At 44.8% G+C, this 27,330-nt stretch overlaps 1 protein-coding gene across 1 annotated transcript in view; it reads left to right on the top strand.

The window, feature by feature from the left end:
* The first annotated feature begins 592 nt into the window (after positions 1-592).
* Positions 593-27,330, top strand: part of LOC105286519 — a 41,848-nt gene continuing 15,110 nt past the window's right edge. Inside the window, exons 1-2 of the mRNA XM_011351531.3 lie at positions 593-1,780; positions 8,872-9,139. Of these exons, the coding sequence (XP_011349833.1) occupies positions 1,706-1,780; positions 8,872-9,139 (343 nt within the window). The 5' untranslated portion in view covers positions 593-1,705. The remainder of the gene's footprint in view (positions 1,781-8,871; positions 9,140-27,330) is intronic.

Below are 27,330 nucleotides of genomic sequence, written 5' to 3'. Positions count from 1 at the left end.
TAAATCAGATTACGATAAAGGAATAAAAATTTATCAACTTATCAAAATGACAAAGATCGCAAACGCCAAGACAAAATTCAAAGAAGACGAAAACGTTTGCACCTTACTCTGGAACTAGAAGGCAACGTTGGCGAATCACGAATCCAGATGAGCGCACGCAACAATATTAAAAAAAAAAACCAAAACGAGACACTCAAGAGGATGCGCGATTGGGAAAAAAAACGGAGAAGATACCTCGAAACTGGGGGACAAGGACGGACGAAAGGAGGCGGCGGTAAAGCCGCGAGAGGGACGTCGCTTTATCCGGAACGAGGCAGCTCCGGGGGCGAAATCAGGAGTGGATAAGAGAGCGCGCGAGCGAGACGCCAGGATCACGGGGGTGGAGGACGAAGGTGGGCTCCGGCGTGTGCGAGGGTGAGGAGGACCAGCCGCCGTGAGGACCAGAGGAAGGCACTCGCCGCCGCCGCGATCTCGGCGAGACGGTGTCGTGGTGGGTTGATGGTGGTGGCGGCGGCGGCGGCAGCGGCGATACGACACGGTGGTGGGGTTGATACCGACGGCGCGGGTAGGGCGTCGTAGGGGCAGCAGATCGAGCGCCGCGACGCCTCGACGCGCACAGTCGCGGCTCGAACGCCGTTCCATGCGAACGTGGGCTTTTCTCGCGGAGCGTGCTCTTCCACGGCGGCGCGAATGACGTTTCGTTGGTGCTCGCTGATCTCCGCGCGTTTTCTCAGGCGCATCCAGGACGAGGAAGAGGGGAACGATGTGAACGTGATGATCGTGATCGGATCCGCCTGCTGCGAGGAAGCCACCGCGAGACGAGGCCTGTGAAGCGATCGATCGAAACCCCCCGGGTTTGCCGAGCACGCACATGTTCGATTTTGACGGCCGGTGACGGTCCACGCGCGCTGGAACAGTGCCCCGTGGGCTCTTTCAGGGAAATGACCGGCAACGGTGACTGATCCTGCGAACGAGGATCGTAGTTCAGAATGGTGTACCCGCGCGCGACATCCTGAATGGACAGACGCGCCGATCGGTGATCGTAAACCGGACGAGACTGTAGATCACTCTATTTACTCCGATTTTGAGTATCTCCGAACTGTACGATTGATCGTAATGAGTCGCGAGCACGTGTGTGATTCTCCGCAGTCTAGTCAGAAATACGCGCGGTCTTATCGTATTTAATGTATCACCGCTATATACCAAATAGAACTTAGAGCAGATCGTAGTGATCGTAGGCGTGTAACCTGTTTCGCTGTAAGAGAAATGATCACCCACGCGTTAATCATTAGCATTCACTAGTTAGGAATTATTAAGAACTCGGTAACGGCAGAAAGACATTTTGCAATATAAATAGGCGGACGTTTCACGCGCGTCTCGAAACGTCCCTGTGATTCCCATCGTGAATAGAAAGTTCACGTCGTCGTGCGATTATCGATCGATACTTGACGTACACACGGGTGCTGAAAGTGACGCAAAGCTGGAGAGACAAGGAGAATCGATCGACGAAAATTGACACTTGACTTAGAGAGACTTGAGCTCGTCACATTCAGGCCGTCACATTTCTCTCTTGATGACTGACTGATAAGTGTTCGGGATCCGAAAATGAACAGTACAACTTTGTGAGGACTCGAAGGCTACGCGATATGTCACGAATGGCGGCGACTTCCGAGGCCCAGGCGAAACATTGAGGTCCCAGAAGGGAATGGATTTTCAGAGCGCAATGGACACTTTCGTAGAGGCATGGATGGCTGCTAACACGAAGACGGATCAAGTTCAGGTAAGCTTGCAAATTTTTTTTCATCTGCACGATACTTTACGCGCGATTGATTTGTTATCAATCCATTTCACCTGTAGAGAAACGAAGAGCGTGATCCTGTTTGATAAAATACAGATAGCTTGCAAAATATCTTCATATTTTTATCTTCATATTTTTGTGTAGAGAATACCAAAGAATTGTATAAACATTTATTTGATACGTAGACTTGAGTACGTGAAACAGCAAATTATTTGCCAACGTGATGGAAATTTGTGTCTACGTCGAACGTAGAACGTGGCCTTAATTCGACAAAGAAGATAAAATTCCAATAAAGTTGTCCATGTCGTGGATTAGCGTTTCGGCGCGGCGTTCAGTCTGCCGAACTTATAAAAATAACGCAGCGCCTATATTAGGCGTCAGCGAGCATGAGGGGCGAGAAAAGCAACCCCTTTCTGACATTACACAGCCAATTGGCCACCCTATCGCTTCTTGCACCCCTCTCTCTGGACGCGCTTTCAGTCCGCTTAATTCCTCGTCATCAATTTGGCACATTCTTTCGCATCTCAAAGCGGCTGGCCACTCCACGTGTATAACGTGCGATTATCTAAAGTAAATGAATAAAGCGGCTTTTTTTTAACGCTGCAACCGTTTAAGAAGTAATACAGGAGAATCTTGGAAAGATTCTTGGAAAAATTGCCGAAGACTTCTCCATTTTTTCTCACTCGTAAGTCTTTGTGTAATTCAATTTGAGTATGTTTCTCTCGAAAAATTATTATTACGCTAAATATACAGCAAATGTGTACGTTTAAATATTCATTCGCACATACAGGATGCAACGTACAGGATCGAAAACAAAAAAAACGAACCGATAAAAGCAGTAATTATTTGGTTTTTGAGCGCAGCGCTGCCGGAGCCAGGATTCTCTCAGATTTGAGCGATTCCTCTCTCTCTCTCTCTCAAAATCCGCCGCATCAAAAATCGAGGATCCTAATTCAAGTCCGACACGCATATATCCGACGCTCCGCGATCTCACAATGAGAACCGAGGGCAACGCAGGGCGGGGGATAATCCTTGGCAAAGCCGCGGTTTGCGTGTGTGCTGTACGGACGAACGCGCGTACGTTTACACGTGTACGTATCGGGGGGTCACGGGTTCTGACCACGATACGGATGTGCCCCTGCCTTCTTCCTGTGCCACGACCATGTTCATGTTCTGGCATTCAGCGGAATAAGACCGCATGTCTCCATTGACCGCTCGATCTCTCGATCGACGACTGCTTTCGAGTGACCGTAGCATGTCGAAAAATCACCGATGAAAAAAACCACCGTGCGGCGCAGGTAACTTGCGAGAAGTCATTTAGAGTCGGTCATCGCGATGGTAGGATCAACGTGGAATCATCGTAAACGTGTGTGTTTTGACACGCTCCGTTTCATCATCAATTCCGCCTTCTATTCGGTTTTGACCGTTACGAAAAAGATAGAAGAAGAACAAACAGATAAAAAATGCAAAACATTATGTGCAATATATGTAAATATGATGTTAACATTTTATATATAATTATACGGATGCCTCTCAAAAAGTTGTTTTCATTTTGTTTTATAGAGATTACACGATGTGCTATTTTTCAAGAAATTGGACAGATCACTCATAATTAATGTATTAAAGCGCTAGTGCAAAAAGACGAAAGCAAAAATATTTTTAAAAAGAGGACGCTCATTCAATTTGCACGAATGCATGCTTGTCCTCGAAAGCATGCATTATCCATACAGGTGTATTTCAGGGAAAAATTCAGGGATCAATGATAATCCCATTACTGTTATTTCGAGATACATGAGACTTTCTTTCCATGGTCATGGCATTACCATATAAGCGCTCATCTTTATTCTTCATTAATATAAAACACAAGACAGTACTTTCGACTTAATTATTCGATGTGTAACAAAATTTGAATTTGATTACTCGTAAAATAATGGACAATGTGTGAATCACGAAACTTGAGCACAATAGTTTGCGCGAATGAAATAGACAAGAAAGATACAGAATTTATTAAATTTTTTTATCTCTGTCGATATTATAATTAGATTTCCGATGCGTTGCGCCAAGCGAGGTCGATTATCGATATCAAGTAATACATATACATTAAAAATCTCGAAGAGTCACGCGAATTTACGAAAGCACGTCGACGATGGAAGAAATCGCGATCCAATATTTTTAAGCTGCATGGTTTCAAAGCAATCGCGACGCATTCTGGCACTTGAAAACGCGTCCTTGCAGCGCATTGCACGCAGGACTGCGCGTGCACGCACTGGTGCCACGTGTGTACTCGAAAGTGCGTTGCATACGTGCACGTGTGCGTGCACGAGGATACGTTTGAAGCACGCATGGTCACGGTATTTGACCACCCCAGCTCCCAGAATGATTGTAATCCATCTATCCGGCCACCGAAGCCGATATATCAAACGCAGGTAGAGCTCGCGGGTCCTCTCTCTTTCTTTCTCGCTCTCTTTCTTTCTCTTTGTCTCTCTTTCTCTCTCTGTCTCTCTCCTTCTGCATTACTTTTTTATGCCGCAGCAACGATCCTTTGTTTTGTCGGTGAATATTATAGAAAGAAAAGTTAATTACCACGATGAGAGGGGAGAGCAGGAAGACGACGGTCGAGCAATTTTATTGGATGTAAAAATGGAACGCGCACTCTTATATGTGACATAATATTTTGGGTTTTTAATTAATACGGATTAATGGATTAAATACATATGAAAAATTGATAATATCCAGCTTCTATGGATTACGAAATGATTAAATTTTTAAACAGTTCTTTCAGGAATATTTTTGGGTAAAAGCTATTAAATCTATCTAATAATTATATTTCTATGAAAGAAATCATGTGCGTATGGAGAAATTGTTTGTCTCATGCATCGTGTTTATTTGTTTTAGAGAAAGATATATCATTATTTTTCACATACGAGCATTTTGCTACGTAAACTGGAAGTGCAATTGCAAATGATTTTTTCCTCACATTCGTATCAACGACAAAATTGACGGGCATGTCGCCCATTTGGACTGTAACTCTGCAATGATATATTCATATCTCCTCGTTGCTTTCTCTGCTAAGCCCTCGAATTCAGTGATCGCTGCTGGTAGAAGATCGTATCTGCTGCTTTCTAATCTTTAGCTTTACCATGTTTTGCACTTAGGAACGCGATCCGACATTCGGGTCGGCAACAATTTACGTAACGCGATCGCGAACGCATCAATCCGCGGATTATCTGTCACAAAGAGGGAACCAATTATCGCTCGGGGATATCGCCGGCTCGATATTTCGATAAATACGATTAGAATGTTGCAGATTAATATGGGTCGCGCCACATTTAATTTGATTCCGTTTCACGCGATGACCGCCGAAAGATAGCGAATTATCGCGCGTGGTAGAGCAGATAGCGGATCGCGTAAAATTTTGTTAAGTAGATTTACGAATAAGTGTACGAATCAGTAGTATACATCACACTGCATACTATTGCGTTGATGGAGATTGGAAAAATTGACGAGTGCCTACCAATGCTTTATAAAAAAATGATTTATCTTCATTTCCAGGAATTTTTAACAATAACAAGTAATTATATTATAGAGACGAGATGCAAAGATTTCAAAATCCGATACGAAATATAACGAACAGAAGGAACAACAGAAGTGATCACAGCTTCCGGCATAATTTCGGATCAGGAGCTGTTTCAGATCGGATCATCTATAATTCTCCTTGGTTGATTATTTTCGCAAAAATTTCACGGAGCTGAACGAATGTTTAAAAATACTTCTTCGATCACTGTAGAACAGCAGCGCGATTTTTCGTTACGCGGGTTAATGCGGTATTCGAGGAATTAATAAAGACGAGTGAGGCGAGCACGCTCAGTAATTTACGCGCGTCGAACGCTGCCGCAGAAACCGCGAGAGAGACGAGACGAGACGAGATGAGATGAGACAAGACGAGACGAGAACGGGATCTCCATACGAAGGGGCATCGCGGATTTTTTGATGGATGGAATTAGCCGGACGAGGAACGACGGCGTGGCCGCTGACGTAAGATGCGTACGCCGAAAAGGACCGTGCGTTCAATTGGCCAAAATTAAAGGCCGTCATCGCGATTCGGCCTTACGTAAGCTCGTTTGCGCGGCCGATCTGGAGCGCGGCGGATCCCGGAGCGCGCCGCTTCCGTCGCACTTGATTTCTCGAATCTCGGCTCTTCCGCGACTCCAGGTCTACGAGGATCCTGTGCTTGGTCAGCGATTAAGGTTATCGCCTTAACGGGAAACACACACCAGCAGGAAACGCCGTCGCTGCGTATCTCCGTTACACCCGGTAGATAAGCTGATCCGCCGATAAACGCTGCCGAACGCTGTCGTATGCGGCACGGCGCGATACCGCACTCCGCGGTTAATTATTCGCCGTGCCGTTTCGGCTGTCGTCGAGATCCGAACATCCGGGGCACGAGGGATGGCACGTTTGCACAATTTCGCACCAACTTGTTCTATTCTGCTCCGCTTGTGCGTGACAATACAAAAAAATCCGGCAAAGCATCATCGTTGACTCTAGCAATCATTTTTCTTTCTATATTGCTGTCAATATTGCTCCCGATATTGCATAAATCTCTATTGTTTGTTATAATTTCCATCGTTCGCAAACGAGTGATCGAGGACCGATGCGTTCGTTGAAGCCAGAAGCTTCTGGAGCGCGTTCCTTCGCACGCGATCCCGTAGTCGACGCAAGACCAATCCGCGTCCTCGGCCGCGGCGAAAGCCGGATCGATGGGTGAACCGAAATTCCTGATTTTACGACAACGGCGTCGTAAGCCCTCGCACGTCACGGCAGAGTTACCGCGATATCACTTGGGGCGTTAGCTGGATAAGCCGCTAACCCCATCCACCTGTTGCCCCTTCTTACGCGCTCCCGCTTTCGGTCTTGCGTTCATCTTCGTTCCTCGCGCGGAAACGAGCCGAGGACCCTCTCCCGCGTCGCCCTTTTCCTCCACGTTGGGCCCGCAGGACCCGTCGCTCCGCTCGTCCCTCTTCCGTCAACGACACCGGTCCCCGCCTGCCCGTCTCTCTCTTTCTCTCTCTTGCTCTCTTCGGCACCTCCAGGCATTCCGCTTCTCCGCCCCTCTGTTCCTTCTTCTTCTTGTTCTTCTTCTCCGTCGTCATCCTCCTCTTCTCGCTCACTCCCGTTTCAGGCCCGGGTCTTCAGCGGTCTGACGTGTTTTTTGCGAGTGCATACCTCGAAGCAGCTCCCGAAACAGTAGCTGGTACCCCGGTACAGTCCGGGCAAGTGAAAAAATCACTGGAGCGTTTGCCGTTGCTCGTTAGATCGTACAGATTAAATGCAGAGAGATATTAGAAACTAAAAAAAGTATCTTTTTCTTTTTACTCTGGGTGGAATAATCGATAAGCATGTATTTCGTTTTAACATTTTCTGCAGCAAGAATATATAAAGATAAAGTGTACTTGCTGTAGAAATAAAATGAAAAAACTGTGCAACTGTCTTCAGTGTTCATCTGTCTTCAAAGAATTAATTCGCATAAGATACGAAACGAGCAGTTGAACGATCCTCGGTCAAGATCATCTTCGAAAAATAATTAACGCGTCCCGGCCGTTGCTGATTATCCAAGGCTGCGGCTATATCGGTTGATTACATTCTATAATTTGCTAATTAAATAACGAGCTTAAGTATCCGCAAAAATCGTTGATTACGGGCGAGCACGAACGCGGCAGGAAGTCGTGAAGGATCGCGGAGGGTTAAACGTCGCCTCGCATCGCGGCTCGTTCCGTCATTTACGCTTGTATTCCACGGAGGCGTCATCGACGATCCAGTTTCTTCTCAGACGACGAAAACCATCGCGCCGTGGTGTGCATTTCGCACATCGACGACGGCAGCGGCGGCGGCGGCGGCGGCGGTGTAGGATTGTCGCATTCTGGGTCCAGTTGACCCCAGTTGACACCGTGGACGGCTTAGCCGTTAGTGTTAAGTTCAGTTCACTCATACATAAATCTAAGTCCGCGCTTATGCCTTAGCCTGGCCGCCGCTCGGAATTGAGCACGTGCTCAGATTTCATCGGCGACGACGCTTAGATCATCTCCGGCTCGTTCGGGCTGACCGAAACGTCGCAGATTCGACCGCGTTTAGGCGACGCTCCCACCGTGAATTGCCGTCGAAGGCTTTTTTAATCGCCACATTGCCTCCAATCGCGCATCCTTCACTCGCCCACGAGCTGATTTCGAAAAGTAAATCCCCCTCGCGATCGCGAATATGTTGGATATCATGCGAAATTGTTTATTGTTGTTTCCGCAATAGCGATAATTGTTACTTATGTTATCGAATAAATACTTTAATGATTTAAAAATCACTAAATATAAACAAAATATAATATAAACAATTGGTATAACCATGTGAAGATAAATTGTGATGGTATAATATTTCTGATGCACACAAAGTACTAAAACCTAATTTTTTATTAAAATTTTGTTATACGTAAATGGAAAAATCATATGGCGGTTAGAAGTATGATGCACAAGGGAATTTTGTCTTCGGAGATTAAGGACAGCGAAGGATTTATATTATCCCGCGGCGATTACTGCACTCTCGCGGGATTATACATAAACGGGCGATGAAATAAGCATCAAAATAATTTACACGCACACACACACATGCATACACATAACGTGCTCTTATACGCAGAAAATATTTTCGCTTTGCAACTCCGCTGAGGACAATATAGAAGCTGGGAGAGAACTTGTTGCCCGAGTAATAAGCATAAAAATATATAAATCATGCTTTTTGGTATTAAACTTTCTTTTTCATCGTCACGATACATAAACAATTTTTTATCGTACAGTGTAAGATTTACAAGATAATTTCATGTTTTCTGCATGTGTTATTCTAATGCTGAAGCTTCATGGAAATAGTCTCTTTCTCTACTACCTACTCCCTGACAACGTTGAAACGAACAGTTGCATTCTCATGTGAATCTTGCGATATGATTCTACATACTCGATATTATCAAGCATCTCGCCGAAATCGTGTTTGCTGCTGAAAATAAATATTAACGAGCATCTTCTCGATTACAGAGCCAAGCGTTGGCATTGACACACAAGGCCTCGCCGCCATCGAGACCGAGCAGCGTGTCCTCGTTACCGAGGAGCCCTCAGTCTCATCAGTCCCAGCAGTCTCAGCCGCAGAACCCTCAAACCCCATCGGTGCACCCGCTGCAGTCGCAGACACCGCTGAGCGCGCCTCAGACGCCGTTCTCCGCGCACAATCAGCATCCGAAGCAAGAAATCAGCGCAAGTCCGAAACAGGAGGGCTTCGATCTCAGCAAATCCGCCTCCAGCACAGGTAAGTTTCCCTTCTTCCGTAATCCCCTCGCCCGCGTTTATTGATCTGTCAATTATCAGCTAAGAATGGAATTAGATGTGCAACAAGCGAGATGGGTCATTAATTATCAACATTCGGTGTATCGAAACTGATGAATTTTACAGGAACTCACGAAAATTAATATTTTATAATATTATGTACGCTTAACGGTGATAATATTCTGTATTATTTTACGGCAATCCATTGTCGCAAAATAATACAGAATAATACAAAAATGATATAAAATACTAACAAAAGGTTCAATAAATATTGATGAATTAATTCCGACTATCGTGCCTCGTACGATCGAGCATTCTCATCACACGTTTTTCCCGTTTCCTTATCTATTTTGTCCCTACGAGCACACCTATGCACACCCCATTAAATCGGGGTTGTATCTCAGATTTGACAGATTACATAAGCTTCCAGGGACTATAATAAATCGTCGATTCGCCGATCGAATTAAGTTTTTACCTTTTACGAGAGACTGGATCTGTGTGAGAACAACTTTAGCGTCTTCACAACGCGAACTCGGTCGAGATTACCGGGATGACAAGGAAAATGCGGTAACGGTGCATCGATGTCACGTCCATTAACGTAGTCTGCCAAACGGAAGCGGGGTTAATCGCCATCACTGTCTCGTGCTCGCCAAAAGTCGATATAACTTTTGTGCAAGGATAGAGAGAAAGCAAGCGGCAGAGATTATTCAAAATTCACAGGAACTCTATTTCATTAATCTCAGAATTGTTCATTTCAAGAACAACATATATGATTAGCCTAAATTATAATTTGGTTCATAAAACAGAAATGTAGAATAGAAGAAAAAATGAGATATCAAATGTATTTTATCATGAAATAATGATATAATGAACGACTGTAATGAAGACAGCAATGTTAAGATATTGTTACTATCGTTGACGCAATTACCACTGGACAGTGAAAGATTGTTGTCCGAGATGTTATTTGCGGAGAATGTATGTCCAAAATGCAGCTGTTTCATTTGCGACAGTCCAGAATCTCGGTTGCTATGTCGCGCTATAAAGTCCCGCTTCCGCTGAGAATGACGAAGACGTATACTCGATGGAGGTCGTGCGAGAGGGGTCGTTAAAGCTTGTAAACGAGATAGACTATCGGCGGAATTTCCTTGATCCTCGATAATGCGGTAGAAACAATTTGCTCGCGTCCGTTTGCAGCGAGAATTAAACGCTACATAAAGACAGACGTGACACGGAGTTTCCTATTATGTTTAGTAAACGTTCGTCAGAAATGCAACGCTCAGAAAAAAATTAAACATATAGCAAACGCTCAGAGAAAAATTAAACATGTAGCAAACGGATATATAATATTCTTATCGCGAGATGAAACATAGTAATTTTAATCATTTAATTATATTTGATCAGAGAGAGCGAAATCATTCGCTCTATAATTATCTTCAAATATAAAACAAAATTTTTATGGTTTTAATTAATAATATTTATAATGTAATGATAAATGTAATGCATCCTATTTTCTTGAAAATATTTTTTAAGATTTGAATATTTTATATTATCTTTGGACAAATCTATGTAAAATAGAATATGTAACGTTTTTGTCATAAAATTTTACAAAATTTCTTAAAACAAAAGAAACCAAAATTTTTAGACACACATAAAGCGGAAGAGATGTTTATAATTGAATTCACATGATTAAGCGCGCCAAACTTATCATTTGCATAATCCTTGTTATTTGATGCGTTGTGTGTTTTTCATCGTTTATCCTAATTTTTCTTTCTTTCTTTACAATTCTGCTACGAGAAAAAAGAAATTTGGACATTATATAAAGTTGCCAAACTGCTCATAGGATTCTTCTTTTAGAGACTGGCTTGTCGAAGAATCGGTTTAAAAATTTCCAAAGAGATGGTTCTGTTGATCGACCATACGCGACGATACTAGGGAATACGAGGAGCAAAAGTACATATTTGCCTTTCCAGTCCCGACCTACGCGAGGAGAAAAGGATGGCGCAATGTGCAATGGGGGATACGGGTGGACAGAAGCACGCACTTCCTAAATCCACGGATTTCGAGGATTCTCCTTAAATCTTCGTGCGTCACAGTTAATCCTCCCCCCCTCTTCCTCTGTGTACTCGTAGATCCTTTTTCTACCTTTCTCTGTTCTTATCTCCACCTTTCTCATTGAGATACGCTTTTAAAAATTTTTCAAAAATGCAATGAAATTTCTCATGGAGAAGGAAACATTGATACAAATAAGCAACAATGTCATAATTTTTATTGCTGCATATATAACACCAGAATTTGAAACGCCACTTGTAGCACACAGGTTTAACAATCGCAGATTACTAAATTCAGAGTAATTCTATTTTTATTCCAAATTTATCATACAGTCAAAAATTCAGCACAAATATATCAGGCGCTTAAACGTATTCGAGAAATAAGTTCGCGTTTTGTCAAAAAATGATTTCGCGTCGGCTCGTATCAAAGGTGAGCTGGAAAGATGAGATCGTTTGTCCCCCTTTTAGTCCGCGAGCCGTAAGCGTCAGCTCGGAATTAGGATAATCGTCCGCGTGTGTTCCGTACGGATTTACCTAGACGTCTATATGCGCGCATCCGTGTGCACGGACGGTGGAACGGACGGCGACGAGGTGCAGTCAGAGGGGAGGATATTGTGACCCTTACGAACTAATCCGGATTAAATTCGAATCCCTGGCTATGCGGCTAGGCGACCTGCGAACATCTACCATGGCGTCTTGCGCCATACGATCGGACTCGTTACGCCATTTAACCCTATGCGATACTCCCTGCCAGGGAGACGGTACCTTTTGTGGCGGGCTGCCTTTGAATTCCCACCATTTTCGCTCTTGTCAGAATTAAAAAGGTCCCCGCGGCACAAAAGCTTTGAGTCGATAATTTTCAAACTCGCGAGATACAAGCCTCGATCGGAAAATTATATTCATATGCATCATACTCATCTAAAACTTGAAATGATTGACGTACTTACAATGTGCTTCTATTCTTCATAGTGAGATAAATTCACAAGTTGTGTGACCAAATGTTCTAATACGAATGCACGTTTTATTTAAAAATGCAAGAATACTTTCTTCACGGAGAAAGTAGTGACATTAAATATTCAATATTTCAAAAAAAAGAAAGTAAAAGAGAAAAGGAGAATAAAAGCTGCAAATTGTGCAATAATTATCGATTAATTGATACATTACAATGGTACATATGAATTAGCAAAAGCCAAGTCTTTCTCATCTCTCACAAAGGAGAATGATTCTCTCGCAGGACGCCCTGTATATGTTCTAGCTCTCAACCTGACCACACGTTAAGCCAAAGGCAAAATCGATATCATAACTCGCGGAGAGCAATCGTGGGCCATATTGCGGATGGATATTTCTCACATGTATATAAGTGTGCGTGCGTATGTGTATATAAGTATGCGTTCGCGTTTCCTTTCTTTCTTACATCCGGACTTATCTTACACATTACCGAGTAAATTCCCGCAAGACATTATAAAATCGTAATCTCAAAGAGAAACCACATCGACAAAGTAACCAGGACCCGTAAACTTTGTGCTATGATAAGAAATAACTTCCGTCTCCGAATCAGCATTATTGTAAAAGGTGCTCTATGAGCATGATATTAGAAATTTTTTATTTCTTTTAAATGTGGACAAGTTTTTTATATATCTAACAACTATCATGCTTTTGTCTCCTGTTTGATTCGGAGTCGAGGTTTTTCTTAGTAAGACTTTAATCGGATGTGATCTCGATAAGTATCGAAAAGACTTGTCGAGTTTATAATCAAACGCAAATTCATCTTAAATGTCAATTATTTCAAATAATATTAAAGCATGATGATATTTGAAATAATTGACTATTTCAAATTTGATAGTTCAAGCTGAAATAATTCGTATAAGAGTATGGGTTGAAAATTTTTATTCGTATTAATGTAGCTGCAAGTAATTCGGTAAACTATTTGTCGTGGCGCACACTGGACAAGGAAGATTGTAATCTATCTTTAATTACGGACGCAACGAAGCATTCGAGACCCACTTAAAAATCACTTATACCTCTTGAGTGTCCTAGTCGCGCACTATCCGTAATGCCATCAGCCTCACAGACAATAGACAATCTCACGAGTAACGTTTTGTGTGTTTGCTCTAACGATTTTTAATCTTACAATGTCGATTTTTGTAGTTAACGTTCTACATTTTCGCTCTACTTCTATATCATTTCTCCGTTACTGCAAATACATGCAGAAAATATCCGTTTTAAATAATACAGCGCAAAATATGGAGATTATTGATCGACGCAATTTTCGTGAGGCAGGAAATTTCAATGAAGGAAAATCCCTGAATCTTTAATCTCCGTGTCTTATTTAAGTTAACCTTATGCTTGCCGATCAATTATGAAGCAGTAAGTATAAAGTCGTGTTTCCGTCAAATACAAATTGACGGGAATTTTCGAGAAAACCCGGGCAAATCGAATTGCCAGACTCCCGAAGCTGATCGATTTAATCGAATGGCAAAAATTGGCGGGCGCGTACTTTCAGATACACCCTGTAGACAACGCTCCGTACCGTCGGTGGAGCATACACAGGATACGCCGAGTGAGGGAAGCGAGGTGAGGGCGACGAGATGGAGGCGAAAGGGTGGAAGGGGGGTTGGGATTAGCTGAGTTGTGTGCGTTGGATTTTGGATTTGGACGGCGGGCGGCGCACACACGACCAATAATCCCGGATTAATCCCGGACTCACGTATACGCGCTCGCACACACACATACACACATACACGTAGGCATCGGTAGAGTAGCGCGAGCGCCAACGCGAGCGCATACGTGCAGTCCGGTCAAACCCGGTGACGCAAGCGCCCGTGTACGTGCGTGTCTGTGTACGTGCGCACCCTTGTGCTCTCGACACACATGGAAGAGAAAAAGAGAGAGCGAGAGATAGAGAGAAAGAGAGAGAGAGAGAGAGAACCGAGCGACGGGAGAGGGAGAGAAGCAGACCGGGAGCCACTAAAGGATTTGGCCACGCATACACACAAGCCCGTTCGCACACGTACGCGCGGCGCCCAAAGATAATCCCCACGAATACAGAGCCCGGATAATCCTCGTGCAGGGCCGCGTATACGGCCCGCTTTTCGTCTCGTATGCGTGCACACGTACGCGCCCACTCATACGCGGACCGTGGATGATGGTTCGTACAAAAGGGCGGTCGAGAGGCTGCCGGGGGCGGCGGCGGCGGCGGGAGGACTATGGCAGAGCACACAAGGTTTAGAGGCTAAGCGGCTCATCCCCCAGGAAGCTTTACATCCCGTCCTGATACGACGGGAATTCTACGAACGATTCGAAAGATACCGCGCCTGTGTGCTCCGCGCGTACGTGTACACGCGCTCGCGCGCGCGAGCTCGTGCGAGTTGCGTGGAGTTGCATCGGCGAGATATTGCTCGGCGCGAAGGAGATCTGGAACAAGGCGAGCTTTGTCGCCCGGATGATGGAAGAATGACGGGAAAACGCGCCGGCGACGTCGCTCGTCGCCGTAAACCGGTCTGAAGCGACGAATCGCAGCACGAATCATCGCGAGGATCGCTGGAGGTTGCTTGAAAAAATGGTCGATTCTATGGGAAACCGCTTGCCGAACTCGACTGATGACTTGCGTGACTCGCAAAGCGTTCGTTCAGCGTTCCACTTGCGTTCCTGTGTGCGCAACGCCAGCGAAATCATCACAGGACATCGTATTTTACCGCGGAGACGCGTCTTGGAAAATTCGGGTCACATATGGCGCTGCTCGACGGCGGTTCACCCCACGTTACGCTTCATGGGAGAAAAATTCCGAAAGATACGAGGGGCCGTTGGTCTATGACCATAATCTTAATCCCGGATTAAGCGATATAGGATTTGTATAATCCCGCCATTTTGTCTCTTCGCGGCGCACCTTGGGATTAGAGAGTCTAAAACCTCACCGGCGTCTCCGGCGATAAATCTGCGGATTGTGACCTTGGATTACGTAATGCCGAATGCGCTGTAATAAATGATTCATAGAGAGAGGGGGAAGGAAAGAACTCTAATGTCTTTTTCGCCGTGTGTCGTTTGATTTTTCAAGCATTTCCCGCCCGGAGTAGGACCTGTCTGTGTAATAAAGATACAGCGGGATTTTTCGGGATTGCGACGCTTTATATCGCCGCCAAGTAATATCAAGGTTCGCTGGCTTTGAGCCTTTTGCAGTTCTATTAACAAAACTCTGATTATCACCGCGTCGCCGTTGCTTAATCCCGGATTATGCGCGCAACGCTGTAGCTGCAAATAAATTATACGTACCGACGCAACGACAAGCCGAAAACTCGCGTCCACCGTAGAAATAACGGGTTACGTCGGGGATTAACGACTCGCGTATCAATGAGATTGCCACGAAACCTGATAATTCATTACCTTTTACTGTGGAAGAAGAGCATTTAAAATTCTTATAAGCAAGAGCTTCTCGAGCAAGCTCGATTATTAATGCAGCGCGTGCTAAATTACTTTGTATCACGTTACGTGTGATTACACGAGTAATGGCACGTCTCAATAACATCCGACTTAAATATCGGCCAAAGTCTCCTCGAACAAACTCTATAATCTACTGTCAATCTCTCTTAGGAGGGAATAATCGGGCACCCCTTATCTAAATTAAATGCAAACCTGATTTAAGATAAGGAAACATCTTCAAGTGCTGGACTCTCGAGATTGATTCGTGCGGATCGGTCTAATTGCACGATTATTTATTGCTCCTGCGTTACTCGCAACATCATTATAACTCGCCGCAACTCCACCGCGAAACAACCCCCGACCGCGGTCGCACATGTGTACGTGCGCGGAGAATTCGACGGTCTCGTTTCGCCCTTCGAATAAAGGGGATCACCGTGTCTTGCGATGCCGTGGACGTTTATCCCCTTGATCGGGATAGAAACTTCCCAGGAGATTATTGCGGCGAGTTTCGTGGGCCAGGATAGCAGGAGGTATCGGGAAGGATCACGACCACGTGTGCGGATCCTTTGTGCGTGCCGTGCCGAAGAAGCGGCGTTAGCCTGTTGCTCAGCATCCGCGGACCGGAAAGAAGACGGGAGGCGCACGTGACTCCCTGGAGTTTCCGCTCCGTTCAAGGACACCCGCGCACCCCAGAGCGCAGTTCTCGCGAAGGCGAGGGATCACACCCGGATTGGACCGCGCGTTATCCCGCGCAAGGGAATTGGGATAAGGAGCGGAGGTAGCAATCAGGCTCGCAGGAGGCGCGGAAGTACGTTTCACGTTGTGAAGCTCGCGATATGGCGGCCTGATCCTTGCGGATTTTTGGACTTCCCGTTTTTCCAGACTGGCGAAACGGGCCGGGGCTCCCGCGGGCTCCTCCTTGCTGGGATCCTGCATTCCTGATGCTCAAGGGTCATCCGTTACCCTTTTTTACCTTCCTAGATGCCCGCGTGCTCACTTATCGATTGCGGTGCGTTCACTAAATGCACGAACGTTGCTCTGCGCGGTAATAATTTTGATATCTGCCGACATTTTGATCGTACTTTTGTAGAGATTTGTATACGCTTGTTTTAGATTTAATTTGACACATTTGTTATAGCTTTTTTTATGTTAAAAGATATTTTTCTACATGTGGCCAATATGAAATGTTGTTTTCAAAGTTTTCAAATTTTCTTTATTTACTATCTTTAAGAATTCTTGAATTTATTTCATTTCTGCAGACCCGATAAATGTTTTTAATGAAAACTGAAATTTTGCATTGAAAAAATCTATTGTTTTAAATGGACACTTAATCTTTTCTATTTTTCCGAAAATTGTTCTTACAATGAATTTTATAATTGTACATTCTACGTTGCCTTAAAGCAACACTCATATATTTAACTCAACCAATCCTCATTAAATGTAACAAATATCTCTACGAATGAGAGATATTAAGGTAACTCTAAATCGCGATTAAATAATTTAATCTTTCCTCGAACTCAATTTCAGCCTCGACTTTAATCGCAATTTAACACGGTACAATGCGAATTATTCCCTTTTTACCTTTCCGCTATACATCTTCATTGACCCGATTGTGCCTGTCATTACATGCCTCTCTTTTCGCTTCGATTCCGCGCTCCTCCGCGGCTCGTTGCCGCGCGCGATCGATAATTTATAGGCCTAATAGACGTCTCGCGTACCAGGAGCGCATATTCCGGCACCAAGTGGCCACGTTCCTGTTCTCGAGGGTTCATCAGAGGAGGGGGAGACGCCTATCCGACAGCGGCCTGACGCAGCTCGGCTTCTATCTTGCCGAAAAATATGCAAATGAGGTCCTTTGTCCGATACCTGTCGCCTTATTTTCGCTGACCGGACAGTAGGAGCGACAGGAAGGTGTCTCGGATTCCGTCCCGGACCCTCGAAATGCCCCGTGACCCAAATAAGGGCTTTTGTAGGACCCCGGCGATCAGGAGAGCAGGATACCAGGACGTGGCATTCTTACGCATGTGCCGCGCACACGCACCCTTCCGTCCCCCTCGCCTCCCGTTCTCCCCCGCGTGCAATCGACTTGCTCCTCCTCGTTCTTCTCCCGGGCTTTGCATCCGTCCCGCTCGGCTCCCTCTCTTCGCCCCTCGCCCCCTCGCTCCCCTACCCGGCCGAATTGCGGCTCCCGAAGGACCGGCGGTATCCTGCAGGGTGCGTATGCTATCCTGCTAGTTGTTTACGCACGAGAGTCGTGAAAAAAATCGTAGCAACCGGTGGCAGATCGAGGGAAGGGATAATGCGTGGATGAGCCTGCGCGCAGCATCCGACAGTATCTTTCTAAACGGAGTGGTTTCGCCCGCTTTTATCTGGAAGCGGTCTTTAATCTTGCGTGTTATTCTCCCCTGAGGAGAATTATAAATAACTGTCACGCTTATCGCGTAAACGTAAGAAATGTAAAAATATACAACTAAGGAGAGAAGCTGAGCTTCAATGTCTTGATATGTGTCAGCTATCTTAATTACGGCTCTATTCTTGTTTGTCGTTCGGGTATCATTCGGGGATCTCTGCGTTATCATCTCGGCCTAATTGTTTTACGAGGCAAATCGAATAAGTGATGTTCGACTTCTGTGAAGGCGAAAATGGAGGGCAATGCGGTTAATGTGGCAATGATGTATCGCATGGCATAAATAAAAATAAGTATGCTCAATTGCGATTTGTTATCGTCAATGAGCCATCATTCGCATCTCAACGTAAAGATTTATATCATGTAGAAAGTTTTCTAGAAATTCATTTTTATCAATGGACATGGGTATATGTCCATCGATATGTCAATAATGAAATTATTTAAATGCTGCAATGAAGACCTTATCGATAAATATGCAAGTACAAATGATATGTGACTATATTGCTTTATACATAAAAAATACTAAAAATATTAATATAAAAAATAATAAATGATAGGTGCATCTATTTTTCTTTATTTATATGCATAAAATTTATATTGATATCAAAGTAATTGTCACATTTTTATTTTTTCCATATGTTTTACTGTATTTTCAATTAAATATATAAGTAACATAGGCATAAATTATCTGTCTAATTAATAAAATTTCTTTTTACAGAAATGTTTATTCATATAATAACAAAAGAGTAAGACGCGCTTACGGAACCTACTTAGAACTGGAAAAATGTTACAGACACTTTGCTGTACAAATTTGAACAATTTTATTCTTGTCGATCTTAATAAACAAAAAGCAATGAAGCGCGCGAGGACGACAAAGATACGAAAATCACAGATTTACGTCGGCTCCTCACTCTTCCTGAAAACCTCGGACAAACTTATACCTCCAGCACCAAAAATGAAATCCTGATCATCACGAATGACACCACTGAGAATGCCATTCGACTGCCTCCCTCCGCTTTCGGATGGCGTTAGACAAACAATAATGTCGTCGACTCTGTTCTCCTAATCCCTCGGTAAACAACACCCTCCGGTTGTTGGCGGACCACCACTTGTCGTTAATCTTTTTAAAAGAATCTCTTCATCTCAAAAATGAGCTTAAAGAGACGCTATAGCTATTCTTCTTTCACTCCTCGAGCGCTGCAATATTATGGTGCACATCTTCATTCTGTCAATTATTAAATTGCACAATGAAGGGGTACTGCTGGCACAACGATATGTTTTGCGTGACTAGCACGTATTATGAATACATGTTAAAATTTTGTATTTCGAGATGCATCGAATTGTGCATGATATGGATATTTGTTGAGTGGAAATATAAAACTGGACTTTTTCTCTCTTTCTCTCCTTCCGGACAGGCTTGTCAAGCATTGAAAGCGGAAAAAAGTAAATACGCATCGTTTTTCTATTGAAAAATTTGAGATATTTTTCAATTTGAGATGAATTTGAAATTCATCCAACTCATGTGCGTATCAGAAGGTACATAAAATAAATAAAATTTCAATTTTATTAGAATATATTTATATTTTTCGCTAGCTCACGCGGGTGAAACGAGAAGACCTGTTCCAAGTATGATTCGTTTCTGAATTGATTCTGTACGAATGTATGGCTCATAAACATCTATCTGCACGTTTCTAGATCTGAATATGAATTATCGACGCCATCGCATGAGCGGTTTCATGAGGGATGAATATTTCAGACCTTTCACCACTTTCCTTCTTGTTTAGCGCGATCTCCGCAAACTCCGCAAATGCGATCTGAAATACTCCATTCCCGTACGAACTTGTTACTCCCCTGCCAAACGGGAAGTCACTTGCCGGGACTTTTTATGGATCTTTGACACAGGACACCCCGCTCCCCCGCATTCAACACGTCGTTTCCTTCCCCGTCCTTCCCCCGGCGTTATGCTCTCCTGGCATGGAGAGGTCACACAGTGGCCTTACCCACATTCTCATGGGATATCGTGGGGAGTCGACAGGGATGATGACCCGCCGTCATCCGGTAACAGGCACGAGGATATTTGGGAGACGACGAAATCCGGCCTGGCGTAAGCAAAGCCGCGGACGATTTAGAGGGGATATACGTAGGAGGTGGTACCAGGGCGGCAGGACACGAAGGATCTTGCGGCAGAAATCCCGGGAACGAGCGCTCGCCTGCTCGTACGAGCCGGAAAAGTTACCTCATAAGGTCCTGGTGGTGAAACCTCCGGTAAATCTAGACAAATCCGCCAAACGGAAGTAAAGGCATCTGCTAATCCCGCGACTCGCGAATTGATCGGAAGTCGAGGACGCACCCTCCGCGTCAGGATACACTTTCAATGATTTGTAATACTGCCCGACGTAGTGGATTGAAACATGAATCTTCTTTTATACTGACACACTGTGTGTATCTCATTTTATTTGCGACAACAATGTTACATCGTACAATCGTATAAATTTACAAATGTTTTTTGAAAGAGAAAGGTTTCGATATTGATGCGCGGTCTGAGAATTGATGCTTGCAGAGACATTAATGTATTCTATCATAAAAGGCGCATTTTTAAAACATGACAAGTGATTTGAAAATTATTTTCTAGGATTTCTAGAAAACTACACTAAGAAACAAATCCGATTAGATATAATCGAATAATCCAATTTCATAGTAACAAACGGATATATTCGATTAAATTCTATAAAAGACAAAATAATCGGACATATAAAATGAAGGTAATCGGACATATTCATCATTTAATCGGAAAACTATTTAATCGGTTTATCCGATGAAAATTTTTCTCAGTGTAGGATTAATTAAGTTCCAAGTTAATAAAATATTGTTCCGAAAAGGATAGATTACATCTCGTGTTTATAATATCTCTTATTTTCTGAGACATAGAATAGAGTTTGACGGCCACGCTTTTAACACGGCGTAACCTTTCCATTAAGAAAGCTGCATTGTCGTTGCGAAATTGTTCGCTCGATAGACAGACAGGATAGACAGAACCGAGATGATCCCCCAAGTGATCCTGTCATTAGGAGCAAAGGCGCGAATAGATGCCAGTTGCGTAATCATGAACTCCTGGTATGAAAACCCCCTAAACTCCGTCCAAATCCAGGATCAGCGAGGTCTCGCCTGGCAGTTATCCCAGCGTGCGTTTCTTTCGTAAAGACGAGCTGATCCGTCATTCGTCCTATAAGGTCCTGGTACAAAAAGCCCTTCGAATTCAACGGAAATCTCGGCAGGACCGGCGTGCAGTACAAACTTTCGATTCCTTTTATGTTTCCCTGTTGACTTAAGGACTCGAGTATCCTTAGAAAGCTCGCTAGAAAATCTCGCTATCCTTTTGTATCCATCCTTGTTGTTGCGTGTTCGAACGATCGCCGGGGAGGATTTCTTGTACTCTTTCAGAAATTCGAATCGCGCGTCCGCAAAGAAAGATCCATTAATCAGGGATCCTTGTTCCATACGTGGCCGGCTTCACCGACGTCGGTTGGCTTTTGATCTCGGTTTAACTGATTCTTCATTTCCATCTGAAATAAAAGTTGAGAAAGGCTCAAGTGCAAAACAAATTGTCGGTTAAAATTAACCAACCTTGGTGAAAGTGACCATTAATTTTTATCGCCGAGCTCCTGTGAACTCGACATTAATAATCGTGCGTTCCCCGAAAAGGAGTCGGCCGCCGCCGCCGCCATCATCATCATCCTCGTCGTCGTCGTCGTCGTTGTCGTCGTTTGCAAATAAGTCAACTCTTCCTCGAATTAATCCCCGATCCTGGAGGTGGCACGAAATAATCCGAGATTAAAGCTCGCGCGACGGGCTACGAGCGATGGGCTGCGGCGATGAAGGAGAGGCGCGCGAGAGCAAACTCCGGCCCGGGTAAGAAGAGCGACGAGAGAAAGGAGCCCCGGTGCAAAAAAGGACGGAACATGATCTTAATTCCATCGAATGGGGACCGTCACAAATCTCGATCTTCCTGCTTAGCCGAAGTAGCCGGCCGAATAAAGAAACAGGACCGTCCGAGGGGTAAGAGGGGAGAGAAAAAGAGGAAGAGGGAGAAAGAGAAATAGGAAATAATTTCACTCGGTCGAACTGGTTAAGATTCATAATTTACGATCTTGGCAATAATCCGCGGTGGATGGAAAAGCGCGGGAAAGGCAAAGGGGGATGAGAGATATACACCGGCCGCGGGGAGAGAGGCACAGGATCACGCGCGCGCTCGCGCAAGAGGGGTGCGCAAGTATATGCGAATGAAAAAAAAGAGAGCGGTAGGTATAGGACTTATCCTTTGATCCAGGATTTATTTAACTACGGTCCCAGCCCGGGCTTATCCCGGGGGAGGTTTTAACCATCAAGGGGGCACGCTATTGATTTTTCCCTCGGTGAGGGGGAGAAGGGGGAATGGGGATTAAAAGCGCACTTTCGTAACACTATACCGTCGCGCACACGGACGCTGCTCCCGCTGTATATACGGCGTGCGTGTATGCGCGTGTGTGTGCGGTTGTCATCGGTGGTCGTCGGGAATCGTGGAGAACGCGGCGCGAGTCGAATTAATTCCGCGCTCCTTTCCGCGAGATCGCCGACGCATCGGTCACGTGCGCGTGATCGGCCGTTCAAACCGGAATCCAGCAGGAGAAGGATTTTTCGTCCTTGGCACGTAGCGCGCCGCGATAACGAGCCGCGGCTTATCGTGATCTCCGAAACGAGATCTTGAAGGGCGCAGAAACTCGCTCTTCTCTCCGCTCGGCCAAAATCTTCGGCACTGCTCGTCGCTTGGTCGTCATTATCTCACCCCGTGGAGCTCTTGTTTGCTTCAACGATCCTGCAGCGCGGAGAGGAATCGTAAAATTTCCGTCGGTTTTGCGCGCGCGCGCGAACGGATCGGCGTCCCGTTGTTTGCTACGGAAGATGTGCAACATTTACGACCGAACGGCTAAACAACAGATTTGCTCGTCATACAGTATTTAAAACACTCTCGCCGTCCTCGGCGGACACATTTTCGCTGATACATTTCAAATCACAATCGCAGAAGCTATTCAATGTTACACGTACGAATAAGCTCTCTTCACATCCATCCGTCCATCCATTCATTCATTCATTCATCCCTTGCTTTCACCAAACAATTTTTCGTCGCTGTCATTAACGATACCCCTAAGAAGAAGGCTTTCCTGCGGATCGGCCGTGCGCTTAGAAATCGAAACATAAATCCAGACAAATCTGCATTCTCGCGTCTATTCTTGACGGACTTCGCAATTCCTCGATGGGGGAGAATCCGCGAGAGACGCTGCTTGCTGTGACAGCAAGGAATGATCCGTCATCCCCGTCGATCTTCCTGCTGCCGCTCCGCGCGCGCGCGTTATCTGCGTGATTCCTCTCGCCGTCGTAACGGGTGAAGAGGATCAAAGTGCAACGAACGCGATGCGCTGCGCTGCTCGGAAATCCGAAAGCCGACGTCGTGGACGACGCAACGAGCCGTACACAAGCGGGGTTGATAAAAAAGCCGCGGCTTATAGCGCGCCTGCGAGGCACGCATGTACATACATACATACATGCATACATGCGTACGTACGTACGTGCGTACATGTACGCGCGGGGGGAGTCTCGATCGACGGCTTTGGGTGGAATATACACGTCGGTTATCTTCACGGGTCAGCGCCCACGGCTGCCGGCTTAATCTTCGGCCGCGGCCAAGGAGGAAGACGAAGAAGATGATGCTGCGCCGGGAAGGGTCGACACTTATCTTTATCCGGCGCTCTAACGACCGTGCGAGCGCGAAGTGTCGCTTACTATCGCCGGCTCTTCTTCTTTTTTTTTTCTTTTTGATTCGAGCAACGCGTAGGCGATTAGCGCGCGCTTTAATCGCCGATGATAACCGATATGGAATCCTGGCAATCTCTTCTCACGTAGTTCGTTCTCTCTGTTGCTTTCTCTCTCTCTTTGTGCCTCGCTTCTCCTCTCTTTTTCAATGCTTTTCAACGTTTCTGGGCTTGCGTAATCGGTAAGCTTCTCCGAGACGTTGCGGGAATAAATATAAATAATAAAGTGTGAAATCGTGCAAATATAATGGCGCATCGTTAAATATAATATCCAAGTATTGGATCAGATTTATGATAATTTATGATAAAATATTTAAGACGTGTTGGATCATGCACGTCTCAATTACGGAAACAATATCCACGTCGCAACCGCGGCGCGCGACGCGCGGGAGCAATCTTGCAAATCAGGAATGCAGCAGTCGGGGGGAACGTGTGTGTGTGTAACTGGTGTAATTGAAAGGGCAAGTGGACGTAATATTTGCGGTGATTTAAGGTTATCTGCTTTAAAGTCGAATTGATGATCACCGTGTGGTGTGATTTAATATTCCGCGTAAACGTTCCCGCCGCGATCGCGCGCGACAGTTAAGTGCATTAAATACTATCGCGCCATTAATTTGATAGCGCGCGCGGGCGAGCGCGCAGTATAATTGGAATTTATAATTAAACCGCATATATGTAATTTTTCTCTTCTTCCAACATCTTTCCTGCATCTCATTCGAGCCATCCCCTTCGCGTAACGTCATTATCGGCACGATCGAGATCGATCGACGGTCGCGATCAGTCCGATCGCGCATTTTTCCGCTAACGCGCTTCTAATGATTAAAACGAATCGTCGTGGTTGGAACAACGATCAGGTGCAACGAGCCGAATCGTTACCGGCCAGCCGGGCTGGTGCGTGCGTCCCTGCGAGCACGAGCTGTGTAAATCGTATTAGGGATTATTGCACGATCAAAAATATCCCCGTAGGATAATCCCCGAAGGTGGCGGCGATGTGTTGGTGGCATTAACTCCGGCGTGTTATATCGCGATGCGTGTAGGTATACGACGATCCTGCCCGACCTCTCTCTCTCTCACACCTTTCCTCTCGCTCCGCCACCCTCGCCACCCTATTCGCTCCTCTCGATCTCTGTATCTCTCTCTCTCTTTCTCTCTCTTTCTCTTTCTCCTGTATGTTACCGCACGGGAACAAGCCCGTGTGTGCGTACGTGCGTATTTGTGTGCGCGTACGGGTGTGCGAAATCGTGTACCGCCACCGCGCATCAGCCTCCGCGAAAATCCACGCCTCTGCATCTCCTGCTCTCGATTTATCTTTCTCCTCTTTCAGGCTCGGGGCAGGTGATGTCGCTGAGGGGAGCTCCCCAGCCGACCGGTAATAATCGTTAAAACGTCTGCATTTCGTCGAAAATGGCTGAACGATACGCGGCAAATAATTCGCGTGTATTTGCTGCGTTAATGTTGACTGACCGAGAACCGGCAATAATAAGTGAATTGTTGGGTATTTATGAGCCGACGAAAATAAAAATCTCGCGTGATTATATGCTGCTACAGGCGTGAACAATTCTAAGTTGCGCTTTACCGTTTACGGACGTTTGACGTGGTGACGTGTAAACTAGATTTAGATTTTACGTGAAACGTTTTAGTAATCCCTTTAAATATGATTTATGCCACTGTAGGTACCAATCGGTGGTTCAAAGTAAAGCAGGAAATTGCATTTATACCATTATTGAAATTGCGCTTTTACTATATACACGTATAACAATAATCATTAAACTATGTTTGCTATTACCGTGATTAATGCGGATAATTATAAATATGAACGTTATTTTAACAATAACTGTAACTATAATTGCTGATTTTAATTTCTCAAATATCCTTAAATATTTGCATCCCGTTTTACACACCTGGAGAAATAAAAAAACGTAACAATGGAATTATCTAAATAATCAAAATCACGCAGAAATAACAAGTTGACGTCAAAGGCTACATTATTTCCACAATAATCATTGCATGTATCAATAAATTTAAAGATAAAAGAATGATGCTGATTAACGAGAGTCACTTTCGTAGCTTCTAAGGACGCATTACGAAAATAGATAAGAAGGGAAGAAGTTACAGGGCAAAGGGAGGCTTGCTTCTTAAGCCGAATTGTCGTATTGGCTCCCTTTTTAATTATCTCGACGAGAACCACGGGAATGAAGCCGCGATTCGGACGCTATTGTGCATTCATAATAGCCGGCAGAGCCTCTTAATGTGTTCTAAGGCTCTTATAAATATAAATATAAGGCGGCATCAAGGAGCGCGTCTTCATGTACACCGACGTCGTCTGGTCATAACCGTTCTCTCTGCAGCTGTTGTATATATTTTTAATAGGATTCATTAACTAGCTACTGCATGTGTATGTATACCAAATTCTAGATAACAGTGCAACTATTTTATATATACCTGTATGTATGTATGTGTGTGTGTGTGCGTGCTATTCGCTATCGCGAAATCCCAAAAGGCATTCACGACACCGACTCGCCATCCGCTTTCACGAAATTCCGTTTCGCAAAAACGTTCCCGCGGGCAGGGACTCGGGTTTAGCATCAATATCGAAATTCCTGGTAAATTTGATTAAACCGTTATTCGCGAACGGAGAATTGTTCGACATTTGGGGAAAAAATACCAGGCGTTAAGCGTTAAATGACAGCCGCAAATTGGATTTATGCGAAGTCGCGCCAGCTACGACGCGACAGCAGCAGCGCTTGCAAGACACGTGTCGTTTTCGTTCCGTGAAGTGCAACACGACTATTAAAACGATATTGACAATGACCGCCATTTATCGGCATTGTTCGAACGCGCGGATGCGCGGGCGCATTACGCCGCCGTAATCATCATTAATTATTATTTAAAGTTTCCTCGGCGACGATTGGTACTCCGGGAATCCATTTGTCTTCCGCTCGCAGCCGCAGCAGCAGCAGCTGCGTGGCAGCATTTTGTTGCTTTCTTTTTCAATTCAATTCGTATCATATAGCGACACGCGCATTAATCACTTGCAGAAGCATCATCCGCGCCCGCGATCGCGAGACGCGTCGTTGCGCGGATACGTAATTGATGCAAATTCATGAAAATCATTAGCGCTCTTTCGCGGGACTTTTAAGACGTTTCAACACCTCGTGTGTCTCAATGATGACAGTATTGAATGACAATAATACTGTCGCATTTATTTGAACGGTTTAAATTTAATTTATTGTTTCTGGATTTACAGTCGGTACTAATAATTCTGTTTAAATGATTTTCACTGTGTGTCTAGTATAGTATTAATTAAGATTTAAGAATGAAGAGAAAATTTGGAAAAAGATTTTGTTGTAAAATCAGAAACTTATAAAAACACGTATTGCACAAAAGGCAACGGAAAATAACGCTTTCGCAGCCTTCGGGTGAGACGTAGAGACAGAGGAAGACGCTTCGTCGCCTT

Source organism: Ooceraea biroi, chromosome 14 (assembly GCF_003672135.1).
Source record: "Ooceraea biroi isolate clonal line C1 chromosome 14, Obir_v5.4, whole genome shotgun sequence".
Lineage (NCBI taxonomy): Eukaryota > Metazoa > Arthropoda > Insecta > Hymenoptera > Formicidae > Ooceraea > Ooceraea biroi.
This window is presented reverse-complemented; position numbering and strand designations above follow the sequence as displayed.